Source organism: Grammomys surdaster, unplaced genomic scaffold (assembly GCF_004785775.1).
Source record: "Grammomys surdaster isolate TR1022 unplaced genomic scaffold, NIH_TR_1.0 125928, whole genome shotgun sequence".
Lineage (NCBI taxonomy): Eukaryota > Metazoa > Chordata > Mammalia > Rodentia > Muridae > Grammomys > Grammomys surdaster.
In genome coordinates, this window is record NW_021620751.1 from 4,698,503 (window position 1) to 4,711,847 (window position 13,345).

At 37.3% G+C, this 13,345-nt stretch overlaps 1 protein-coding gene across 2 annotated transcripts in view; it reads left to right on the forward strand.

The window, feature by feature from the left end:
• Positions 1-13,345, forward strand: part of Uso1 (USO1 vesicle transport factor) — a 65,065-nt gene that overhangs the window by 16,441 nt on the left and 35,279 nt on the right. For both annotated transcript variants that reach the window (XM_028752594.1, XM_028752593.1), the window contains exons 4-7: positions 2,476-2,552; positions 11,117-11,217; positions 11,625-11,727; positions 11,871-11,926. In XM_028752594.1, coding sequence (XP_028608427.1) covers positions 2,476-2,552; positions 11,117-11,217; positions 11,625-11,727; positions 11,871-11,926 — 337 coding nt within the window. The remainder of the gene's footprint in view (positions 1-2,475; positions 2,553-11,116; positions 11,218-11,624; positions 11,728-11,870; positions 11,927-13,345) is intronic.

The following is a 13,345-nucleotide window of genomic DNA, read 5'->3' on the forward strand; positions in this document are numbered from 1 at the left end:
TCCCTCTCTCTCTCTTTCTCTCTTTCTTTCTTTCTTTCTTTCTTTCTTTCTTTCTTTCTTTCTTTCTTTCTTTTCCTTTCTCTGTTTTTAGTTTGTTGGTTTGGTTTGGCTTTTTGTTTTGTTTTATTTTGATTTTTGAGACAGAGTTTTTCTCTGTAGCCCTTGAATTCGCTCTGTAGACCAGGCTGGCCTCAAGCTCAGAGATCTACCTGCCTCTACCTCTGCAGTGTGCCACCACCACCAGGCCATTTTCAAGTACAATCTTAGACCTTTTAAGAAAATTCTCTTCCAAGCCAGGCGGTGGTGGCGCACACCTTTAATCCTGGCACTTAGGAGGCAGAGGCAGGTGGATTTCAGAGTTCGAGGCCAGCCTGGTCTACAGAGTGAGTTCCAGGACAGCCAGGGCTACACAGAGAAACCCTGTCTCGAAAAACCAAAAAAAAAAAAAAAAAAAAAAAAGAAAAGAAAATTCCGTTCCAAGTATTTTATTTATTCTCATTAGAATTGTTTAAATAAAATTGTTTTATTTCCTAATCATTTGATTTTGTAAGTTGAATTTGTATTCTGTTACTGCTCAATTTGCTCACTAGCTCTAGTAGTTTCTTAATGAATTCTGTGTCCAAGATACACTACTGCCTCTTAGGGACATCAGCTGAATACGGTGTAACAAGATGCAATAGACTAGGCACAAACCCTCATCAAGGATGGACACAGTGACCCAGTAGGAGAAAAGGGGTCCCAACCGCAGGCAAAAATGACTGAAATCTCCCACTTCCCACTTTTAGGAGTCCCACAAGAATACCAAGCTACACACGTTTAAGGAATATACCCAGGACCTACCTCAGACCTATACAGGGTCCATGTTTGTTGCTTCAATTGTCATGAGCCCTGCTTAGTTTATTCTGTGGGCCACGTTCTCATGGTGTCCTTGACCCCTCTGGTTATTACTGTATGGATTCAATGAAATGATTGGGTCCTGGGGTTCAGATTCAAGTCCTTGTGCTTAGAAAAGAAGTGTTCCTTCCCACTGGGCCATCTCTTCAGCACTAGTTTGCTTGTATATTTTTGTAACTGTAACTTCTATTTCAGTGTTGGATGAAGGTACAAGGGGTACTGCTGTTGTCTTTCTTATTTGAGAGGGAAAACATTCCCCCTTCACTGGTGTTTACAGTTATAGAAGCTTTGTGTCTTGTTAGAACCCTGGGGATTAACCGCAGGGCCTCACACATGCTATCCAGATGTCCTCCATGAGAGGGAAAATCTGACAGATTTTAAAATCTGTCAGCAAGTATAAGATCTTGTGTTTCGTTCGTTCGTTTTGTTTTTTGGTTTTGTTTTGTTTTGTTTTTTTCGAGACAGGGTTTCTCTGTGTAGCCCTGGCTGTCCTGGAACTCACTCTGTAGACCAGGCTGGCCTCGAACTCAGAAATCTACCTGCCTCTGCCCGCAAATGCTGGGATTATAGGCGTGCACCACCACTGCTTGGCTTAGATCTTGTGTTTCTTGATTATATAAATTGTATGTATTTACCACAGGAATCTCTTAAGATGAAGTATAGAAAAGGTAGACTACCTGTAGATAATGCTGTTTTGCAAATATATGAATGTACATGAACATAAAATTACTGGCTCTTCTGTTTGCTAGTTTTAAAGTTTGGCTCATTTTTATAAATATTTGATGTTTTAACAAACATACATACACACATATACATAAATATTCATACATAAGTTTTGCTACATAGAATTATTCTGTCTTTAAACTTTTATTATTTTTGAATATGGGTGTTTTGCCTGCATGTATCTGTACACCATGGCACACCTGGTACCCATGGAGGTCAGAAGAGCATCAGATCCCCTGGGACTGGAATTACAGACAGTCAGGAGCTACCATATGGGTACTGGGAATTAAAAAACAGCCAGTGACTGTAACTGCTATCTCTTCAGCCCCTTGTCTATCCACTTTTAAATTTAGTCTTTTCTACTTGATAATTTATTAATATTTATTTACTTATGATGTTATTGTATTTTCTTTTAAGATACATTTTCATTGCTGTTTATGTATGCTATTTTTTAATTAGTCAAGTGGAGTCTCAATTTTTTATAATTCTAAATAAATCTTTACATAGTCCCTTATTTTAATTTAATTTATTGTTATTATTAGGATGATGATGATTAGGATGAGGAGGAGGGGAAGGAGGAAGAGGATATAAAGGTCTCACTCTGTAGCCAAGTCTGGTCTGGAACTCACTGTATAGTCCAGGCTAGTCTGAAACTTGCAGCCACTCTCCTCCTTCTGGCTCCCAGAAACAGATTACAGACGTGAGCCACTTCCTGGCTTTACTAATACTTTCTTAGATTAAGTTTCTAGGGAAAAAAAAATGAATACTTTATTGGTCTTATGAAAACTGCCTAAAAATGTCCATAACAGTTTAGACTCCAGCCAGCAGTGTGTAAGTATAATAATTTCTTTTTTCTAGTTCGGACTCTGAAATAATAGCATATGCTTTGGACACACTCTATAATATAATATCTAATGATGAAGAGGAAGAATTAGGTAAGTTTTCAGTTATTTTACTATATTTGTCTATATAAATTAACTAGGTTATACCAATTTTGCTTTGAAGTTGAGTTTATTTTATAAACTTGTTCATTGTGTGGTGTTCTCTTAAGTTGCTCTCTGAATCAACACAGTAAAGATTTAACTTCTCTAGGATGATTGCTCAGTGTGTGATGGTCTGGACCATTATGACAAGGTGGAGTGAGTTTTCTGTCCTTAAGTTAGGGACTCACTATGCAGCCTGGACTAATTTACGCTCAGTCTCCTCCCTCAGCTTCCAGATTATTAGGATTATAGACACACACCAACAAGCCTCACCTATATTCTTCTTTCTTTTACAACCCTTCCTTTTTTTTTGTTATCTAGCTCTGCCTGTCTTAGAACTCACTATGGTGACTAGGCTGGCCTCATAAAGATCAGCTTGTCTCTGTTTCCTGAGTCCTGTGGTTAAAGGAGTGCCCTACCACACACAGAAGAGCCTTCTTTCTTAAGTTTTTCCCTTTTTGGACTGTAATTAGGCCAAGAATAAATATTAATAATAGATAATAAATATAATCAATATTAATTATATTTAACAAATATAATTATTTAATAATGTAATTAATAAATAATAAATAGGTATTAGCCAGTGCTGAATTAAATAATCCCCTCTGGTTGGTTGATCTTTGTATGTGTTATTACCCTTATGCCAGAGCAGTAGTTAGGAGATGTTTCTCTTGATACTTAAGCCTTGGGGGAGGGGGGGTAAGACCTTGTTAATATATAAAGAGTAACAATTTGTAAAATTTAGGGAGTTTTTTTATTTACTGCTCTCAAAAGTACTTGGTGAAAGGCTTGATTGAATGTCTGTGCCTTTGTTGTGTATCCTGTAAAACGATGCTCAGTGAGTAACATTGCACAGTGCTATTGAGGATATTCCATATAGCCAACTGCCACTTACAGTAAGACATTAGTGTGGTTTTCAAACTTTACAGAAAAGAGCAGACTTATTCGTTTGTTTTATAATTCTAATTTATACCAAAATGCAACAAAAGAGAGATTATAAATAAGTATTGACCTTGCACATATTTTATTAACAGTTAAGCAGAAAAGCATGTACATGTTAATGCCATAGAGTACTGATAGATAGTGTGAGTATTTGAAATGAAGTGATAAATAGTCATGGTCCCATAGAACTAAATAAACTTTTTCTTAAGATTTTATGTCTCTGTGATAGCTCACTTAGAAGTTTATTCATTTCTAAGGGATAAATATATTTATTAAACAATTTATTATTCATGGAAAAAGAAGTTGAACATGTAGCCACTTAAATATATATATAAGAATATGCTTTGAAGAGTAGAGTGTTTACTTCTCCTGGTTGGTTTTCAGATGAGAACATTAAAAGCAGCACACATTTTTGTTGTTGTTTGAGCTGGAATCTCTCTATGTTGCCCTAGCTGTTCTAGAATTTGCTCTGTAGACCAGGTTGACTTCAAACTCAGATCTTCCTGCCTCTGCCTCCCAAGTGCTAGGAATAAAGACAATGCCAAACCATGCCCAGCCACACAATATACTTATTTAAAATGTTTGTTTCTTGTATCTTAGGTGGTGGTGGGGGGTGCAGTCTTGTGTGTATTTGGGATTTTTATGTTTTATTTACTTGCATTTTGTTTTTCTTTTCTTTTTTTCTTTTTTTTTCTTTTTTCTTTTTTTTTTTTTTTTTTTTTCGAGACAGGGTTTCTCTGTGTAGCCCTAGCTGTCCTGGAACTCACTCTGTAGACCAGGCTGGCCTCGAACTCAGAAATTCACCTTCCTCTGCCTCCCAAGTGCTGAGATTAAAGGCGTGTGCCACCACTGCCTGGCATTTACTTGCATTTTTGAGACAGGGTTTCACTGTGTAGTTCAGGCATGAACTAACCACATAGCCCTAGCTGGCATTGCAGCCCAGGCTTTATCCTTTGGCTTCCTGGGTACCAGGATTATAGGCAGATGCCACAGAGCCTGCTTCTCTGCTCTTTTTTTAAATTCATCATTCAAAAGCCTTTTTGATAACATAGGAAAACAGTTTTTGAATAAGAATAAATGAATGCCGGGCAGTGGTGGTGCAAGCCTTTAACCCCAGCACTTGAGAGGCAGAGGTAGGCGGATTTCTGAGTTCGAGGCCAGCCTGGTCTACAGTCTACAGAGTGAGTTCCAGGACAGCCAGGGCTACACAGAGAAACCCTGTCTCAAAAAACCAAAAAAAAAAAAAAGAATAAGAGTAAATGATTGCAGAATAATTTTTCTAGGGCCTTTTTCTTCCGAAACTTCAGTTAATGTGAGTAATAAAAAAAGTGTGTTCTTGAGTTCTATTATCAGTGTCTTCTTGTTAAATGCTTCATCGTGAGGTAATTCTCCAGTGATCCAAAAACTACTTAGAATTCTTTACCTTGGGAATATTTAATAACCCTTTAGTGATGAATCTGTTTGATAGTCTTTAATGCATAGCATATATATTTAATATATAGCTGTATATGCTGGGTGAGCCTCATCTTTCTGACTTAGTGACAGAGTCTTGTTTTCTGATCTGTGCTGCTTACTTGGCCGGCTCCTGCGCTCACACAGATATCGTTTGCTCTGTCACTTACTTTCTATTTATTTATTTATTTATTTATTTATTTTTGTCTACCTTTTCAGATGATATTGAAGGTAAAAGTTTGCATTTTCATATGCATGATGCTTTAGACATAAGACCTGGTAATATAAAAGGACACTGTCAAATGCTGTTTCTTCTGGCTGCTAAAAAAGTCTGATGTTGGTTTCATTGTGTCAGAATCTGTAATTTAAAAGCAATACTTAATAATCTGTTATTCACACCATGAAGCTATTCTAGTGTATCTTTTAATAAAATCAAATTTCTTCTGGTAGCTCCATTTATTCAAATTTGTTTTGTGTATAATTCCTGGAAAACAAATTGCTTATAAGTAACATTTGAATATGTATACACACATATGCATACATGTATCTACTTATGAGTGAGCTGGAAATTACTCAGTTCAGAGAATACATGTATATTGATGATGTCCCTTTTAAGTGCCATGTGCACAGCTGTGCCTTAGTTACTGACCTTTTACATTAATTTCTGGAATTCACTGATATTTATCCTCTGGTGATCTGTTTGACCTCTAGTAACTTGTAACAGTATTTCTTTTCTTCATGATTAAAATAATTAAGTTTTCTTATATTTTATTTAACTAATATTTCTAAATACTTTTTAGAATGAATGAAATATCATCTAAAGTAGATTTAAAATAACAGTTGTCGAAACTAACAGAAAACTAACTTCCTACCTTTCATGGCTTTTGAGCCCCTTGCTTGAAATCAGAGCAGCCTCAGCACAGCCCTGACATTGGTCGGGCTGTGTCTTTGGGATGTAATGGATCAGGAACTGTTGTTTCTGTTATTGTTCTCTCATATTTGTGTAGACCCTTAAAGAGCGCAGAGTCCTCTCATGTCCAATATCTTACTTAATCCTCATGCAGCCTTTGAGGTAGGTGTTGCTTCTCTTTCCTCAGATTAAAACACCAAAAGGCTGGACATTGTCACTCATGCTGTGACCCAGTTAATGAAGAAGTGTCTTCTCTCGCTACACTTCCTTGTTTTACACCCTCCATAGATTTTTCAATTGAATGAATTGTGGCAACTTTTACTTTCTAACTAGGACTTATGAATTATATAATTTACATAACCTGTTAGTAGAAAATTCAGATAAGCATTTAAAATAGGCATAACTGCTTAACTGTTGAGTCCCAGTTGTAAAGATCACTCTATAGTCTTACTGTGTACTTAAGTTAGAATATCTCCTCTTCTCTTTTTGGGGGTGGAGGACTTGGCTTTTTGAGATAGGGTTTTGTAATGTGGAACTCATTTTGTAGATCAGCCTGGCCTAGAACTTGCAGTTATTCTCCTGTCTCTGCCTTTTGGGTGCTGAGATTGCAAGCATATGCCTCTGTGTTCTGCTGTAGACTGCCTCTTTTTATACAGCAGTTTTGTTCTCTAGATTGTAAACTTGATATGGAATTCCGTCAAAAGGTCCTATAGTGTTTTTTAAGCAGTTTATACTTCTGGAAAACATACATCTATAAATGTATTTTAAGAACAAATATATTTGTATGTATTTAGTTAGAAGCTAGTTCTATAAGTAGATCTGGAAAGTGGTGGGGTATATATGTGTGTGTTTATTATATTTATGGAGTATGTGTGTGCATTCAAATATAAATTTATGTACACACACACACAGTCCTTAAGAAAATCCTTAAGAATTAGTCTTTGCTTTTACTCTTCTGTTTTGGGCTTATCTTTGCTATAACAATAGATCACTTTTTTTCCCCACTTACCTTAGGGATCACTTATGTTTTACAGGTTAGAGAAAGTTGCACATAATACTTAAACTAAGATTAAAGAAATAAACTCAGCCATGATTTAAGCATACCAAATCAACAAGATGGTTTGTCTCATCCTTTTGCATATGTATGTATGTATGTATGTATGTATGTATAATAGATTTTGTTTTGTTTTATTGAGGCAGTGTCTTTCTACATAGCTCTGGCTGTCCTGGAACTTACTATGTAGACCTGGCTGGCCTAGAACTCACAGATCTGCCTCTGCCTCTCAAGAGCACCACCATGCCCAGCTAGATAAAAATTTCTTATGGATATAGTTTTGATTTATAACTTTAAATATGATTAATAGTTTTTTTTTTTTAACAATCTTACCTTACTATTCCACTAAAAGCTTTGTGTACTATTACTTAGCTAGTTTGAAGGCACTGCATTAAAGCGTAGAAATGCTATAACTGGAGAGATAACTCAGTGGTTTAGAACACTGGCTGCTCTTTCAGAGGACCTCAGGCTTGTTCTCAGCCCCCAAAATGGTAGCTTACAACCTCTATAACTCTAGTCCCAGGGTATCTTACACTCTCTTTTGGCCTCTGCAAGCACTGCATGCGTGTAGTCCTCACACATAGATGCAGAGAAAATAAAAATAAATAAACCATTAAAGTTTGGAAGTACTGCAACTTTTTAAAATTGATGGTTTGGCTTGGTTGGTTTTGTCAAGTTGATGCAATCCTAGACATAGCTAGGAAGAGTGAACTTAATTGAGAAAATGGCTCCATAAATGGCATAAGGGCAAGAATGTGAGTGATTGGTATGATTCTTGCTTGGTGATTGGTGTGGGAGGGCCCAGCCATTGTAGGAAGTACCATCCCTGGGCAGGTGATCCTGTGTGTACAACAAAGCAGGGTGAGCAAGCCAGTAAACAGTGTTCTTCCATGGACTCTGCTTCAGTTTCTGCTTCCAGGTTCTTGTCTTGAATTCCTGCCTTGGCTTACATTCCTGCAGGACTACAATTTTAAGCTGAAGTAAATCCCTTCCTCCTCAGTTACTTTGGTCATAGAGATTTATCATGGCAATAGAAACCCTAACTAGGACAGAAGTCTTAGATCAGATTATATTATACTAGCTCAATTCAAAATGTAGAACCAAATTATTGATAAGCTACAGTATTTTATATGCTATAGGTAACAGAATAAATCAAGGATATAAACTGTTTCTTGATAGGTTATTCTCTTATTTTTGGTTTATTGAATTAATCCTTCTGTTTTATTTGGCCTGCATCCCTGAATGTACACAAGAGTTCTAAGACATGTCTTGTATAAAAATAGTCTAAAATAGATAAATAAAGAGGCCCTAACAAATTCCCACGAGGATTGTAAGTGGTGAGAAGCTGCTCAGCTCTTTGTCAGACATACCTGTCTCCAGGCTCTTGCTTCACCAGATGCATATTACCATGTCCCACTGAACTATATTTTGAAAAATTTACCAAGGCTAAAACTATACATTAGTTATTTGTAATTACCTGCATAAAAATATTTCAACATTAAAAAAAAATTAGGAGTTAGAGCAGGGGTTAAGAGCATTTGTTACTTTTGTAGAGAACCCAGATTTGGTTCCAGTGCTCACATGACTGTTCACAACCATCCATTACTCCAGTTTCAAGGCACACATATGCACACATGCAGCAAAACTCTCAGACATGGAACTTAAAAGGTAAATAAGTATTCTTAAATTAACAAAAAAAATTATACAGTGACTCCATCAAATTAGTACTTTTCCCCTTCTTTCTTTGACTAGTTTATTTTGGTATGTGTGTGTGTGTGTGTGTGTGTGTGTGTGTGCGTTTTGCCTGCATGTGTGTCTGTATATCACTTGTGCCTGGTGTTTACAGAGGCCAGAAAAGGGCATAGGATGCCCTGGAACTGGAGTTTAGACATTTATGAGCCAACACGTGTATGCTTGGAACTGAATTCATGAACTAGTGCTCTTAACCATTGAACCATCTCTGCAGCCCCAATATGCAGCACTTTAAATCCTTTCTCTTAGTGGGTGGGCACTGAGTTGCTTCTAGTTCAGGACTACTGAAATTTGATTAGGTCCACTTCTATCAACTTTTAATAATTTAGAATTAGTGTATGTTTTTTTTTTCTCGCCTTTTTTTTTTTTTATAGGTTTTTCGAGACAGGGTTTCTCTGTGTAGTCCTTGGCTGTCCTGGAACTCACTCTGTAGATCGGGCTGTCCTGGAACTCAGAAATCCACCTGCCTCTGCCTCCCAAGTGCTGGGATTAAAGACATGCGCCACCACTGCCTGGCTTGTGTATGTTTTATTCTGCTACTATAACAAACACTGTGATCAGAAGCAACTTGGGGAATAAAACGGTTCTTTTGGCTTTCACTTCCAACTCACAGTCTATTATTGAAGGAAGTCAGGGTAGGAAGTTGAAGCAGAAATCATGGAAGAATATACCTTACTGGTTCACTCACAGGCTCATGCTTAGCTAGCTTTTAAAATACTGCCCAGGACTGCCTGCTCAGAGGATAGTGCCAAGCAGAGGGCTGAGCTCCTCTGTAAGCGAGGCTACACCTTCACCAGTGACTCTCTTAACCTCTCTTCAGGAATTCTACCCTGCCACTCAGTGCCAGGTCTCAGTTGCTCTCTATGACACCCATCCACCCCCACTCCCATCTTTCACCTCTCTAGCCTTCAAAACCAGTACCACGAAGGCAATTCTTAAACCTTGCTGAGTTCTAGTGTCAACTTGAGATACAGGCTTGGCCCCTTTAGACCACAGGTTCTTTGTATTACCCTAGAGAAATACTTTCCTGTTGTCCCAGTGAAGCACAGAGATTTCTCCTTAGTGAAGCAAATCTCTTACCAATTGCAGCTGACTTTTCAGCTCTAGCCAGCTAGCATCCCATTGCCCCAGTGAACCATGGTAGTCCTGATCTCTGGTTAATCGTAGCTAATTCTTCAGTCCCAACTGACTGGTACACACAGGTTCCTTTTTCTCGGGGGAGTATTTTTATTCTGCCTGAATGAGTGTTTTGCCTGCGTGCATGTATGCCCACCACATGTTTGCATTATGCTCATGCAAGTGAGAAGAGGACTTGGGATCCGGGATTATGAATAGTTGTAAGCTACCATCTGGGAACCCAACCCAGGTCCTATACAACAGCAGCAAGTGCTCTGAACTGCTGGCATCTCTTGTCCCATATAAATTCTTAATCCAAAATGTCACAAACTGCCTTAAGAGAGTCTTTGCTCCTCTCTGAAACTCCACAAGCCAGGCCTCTATTGTCTGTGTTTCTTTCAAGCTTCCACAAGTTTTGAGAGTTGGATAACTTTTCTAACCCAGATTTCTAAGTCCTCCACAGCCCTCTAACAAAACCGGTCCAAGGCACATGAGCCACATGGTTAGCTTTATTCCAGCACCCCACTCCTAGTATTAATTGTTGTTCTAGTTTCATTCAGTTGCTGTGACAAACTCAAGACTGTCATTTTGCCTTAGCTATGTGAGTGCAGGGACTATAGGCACCACTGCCACTTAGGCCTATACAATTTTAATCATTTTAATACATAACGTTGTAAAGAAATTCAATGTTTAATTCTGTCCTTATTGCCAAATACTTGTCTAGGTTCTATATAAAAACAATACTGGCTGATCTGAAGGTAACTGACTTAATTTCATAATCAAACTGTACTGATAAGTACAGATCAGCAGAGACTGCCATTTTGAGGTCTACTGATTTGGAGGTACAATTAACATAAAATACAGTTTGCTCATAGACGTTGTGTATGTAGTCTTACAAGTTTCAACAAAAGAGTTCAGTAGTGGCTAATGGGATGTGACACTGTGGTAAAGTGCTTTCTTGCCATAGAGCAAGCCCTGGGTCCAAACGCCAGCACTGAGAAAAAATCGTGTAAGCACTACCACAATCAAGACAGACTATTTCTGTTACCCTAAATAATTACCTTATCCTAATAAAAGATTAACATGACATCTTTGAAGAAATGTGATATCTAACTGACCTTGAAAGTGAGTTTACAAATACAGTTTTCAATCTTAATTGCATTACTGATACCAGCCATACTGTTTAATTGTTTATATTCCAGGAAAATTACCATTTCTGTTTAACTCATCAGTGAAAGGATACTTTAACATAGCATCATGTTGAAGTACTTTGTTCTTTGAATATTACAGAAGAAAATTCTACAAGACAGAGTGAGGATTTGGGAAGCCAATTTACAGAAATTTTCATTAAGCAGCCAGAAAATGTCACTCTCCTGTTGTCTTTGTTGGAGGTAAATAGGGAACCTTGACATTCTGTCATGTTAATAAGCTGCTTTTGTTGCCTTTTTGGGTGTTACTGCAGAAGTAATATGTGCACACTTGAAAAGGTAGTGAGTGACATCTGCTGTATATCATGCTTTTGAATGCATGTGAGGGACTCACGTACTTGATATAGGAAATATGTGATCTATTAACATATGCATCGTATTGCTGAATATTTACAAAATATTTATCATTATTAACATTTTAGTGAGTTTAATCAATTGGCATTAACTTTTATTTCTTAAAATTCATTTTTAAGGTTCACTGAAATTCTGTTTTTCTCTTATAGTTTCTTATTGAACTATTAGTTGAAAACAGTGTTTTCCTTGAAAATAACAATTCTAGTTGCTAAACAGTTGAAATTCTTCCATTGCAGGAGTTTGATTTCCACGTCCGTTGGCCTGGCGTGAGACTCCTGACTTCTCTTTTAAAACAGCTAGGGCCTCCCGTGCAGCAAATCATCCTAGTCAGTCCCATGGGTAAGCGACTCCTCCTGAGTGACTGAGCACTCAGTAAGGACCACTGCCTAGAAGAACTGAAGCAATGACCTCATAAATTGTAACTTAAATCACTGTTAGTGTTTTTGGTCTGCCTGTAATTTTCTCATGGTTGTGTGTTCTAGGTGTTTCAAGATTAATGGACTTACTGGCAGATTCCAGAGAAATTATACGTAATGATGTAAGTTTAATTTGGAAAGAAAAAAGAACATGATGCTTATTTTCTCTCTTTGCAAATAAAATCTCTCTCTTTTTTTTTTTTTTTGACCTTTATAAGTTAAGAAAAGTTAGTTTCAGAAAGTTGGAGTATTGGCTAACTTTTAAACTTACATGTAAGGCATATTATTTCTTCATCTTGTGCTTAGCAAGTATTTAGAGTTAGATAAACCATTTTGTTATTCAAATTTACTACTTCTGTATGTTTAGGCTTTCTTCTATGGTCTTCTGACATGCTGACATATAATTCAACCTCAGAAATTGTCTTTCCTTTTACAGTAAACATTCTGAGACATTAAATGGTGGAAGTTAACAGTACTTTGCACGTGGCTTCCTCATTCTTACTTCATTGATTTTGTGTCCAGAGGATTTTCATTGGTAATCTCTTTACTGCAGTGTCACTGTTCTGTAGTTATTCTCCATTGTGATACGTACTTTGATCCTTGCTTAAGATTTTGAACTTTGTAACAGGTTAATGCAAAGCAGAAACAGAACTAAACCAAACCCTTGTCTTGTGGTCCACGTAATATGTATTTTAAACTTAAATTAACATTTAAAATTTTGTTGTAGTAGGGCTAGAAAGATGACTCTGAAGCTAGGAGTGCTTGCTGCTCTTGAATAGGACTCAGGTTCAGTTCCCAGCACCACATGGGAGCTCACAACTGTCTGTAAGTCCAGTTCTGGGACACTCAGCACCTCCTCTGTTCTCACCAGGCACCAGCCATGTACGTAGTGCATATAAGATAAAAATAAATCTAAAACGTTTAAATGTTATAGTATCTCTGGCAAAGCAATATTATAGATAATAAAATGCTATAACAATGTAACTTATAGAAACAAATCTTTACCCAATATTTAAATTATTTTACATTTGTTGTCTGTTAGTTTGTTTTAAGATAGAATCTCATTTTGCAGCCCAGGCTGGCCTAAAACCTGAACCCCCGTCCTGAGTGCTACCACTACAAACAAACATCTTTGTACCTGCTTTACATGTTTGTTTGTTTAAGAACTGTCTTTTTGAAATGAACATCCATCTAGTAGGAATAATTTGGGATGTTTTTCCATAATTAAAATATGACTATATAGCCGGGCAGTGGTGGTGCACGCCTTTAATCCCAGCAGTTGGGAGGCAGAGGCAGAGGCAGGCAGATTTCTGAGTTCAAGGCCAACCTGGTCTACAGAGTGAGTTCCAGGACAGCCAGTGCTACACAGAGAAACCCTGTCTTGAAAAACCAAAAAAAAAAAAAAAAAAAAAAAAAAAAAAATATGACTATAGGCAGTAGAGATATGGCTTAGCAATTAAGAGTATTTGTTACAGAGGACCAAGGTGTAGCTCCCAGTCCTCATATCAAGAGGTTTATCATGCCTGTAACTCTGGTTCCAA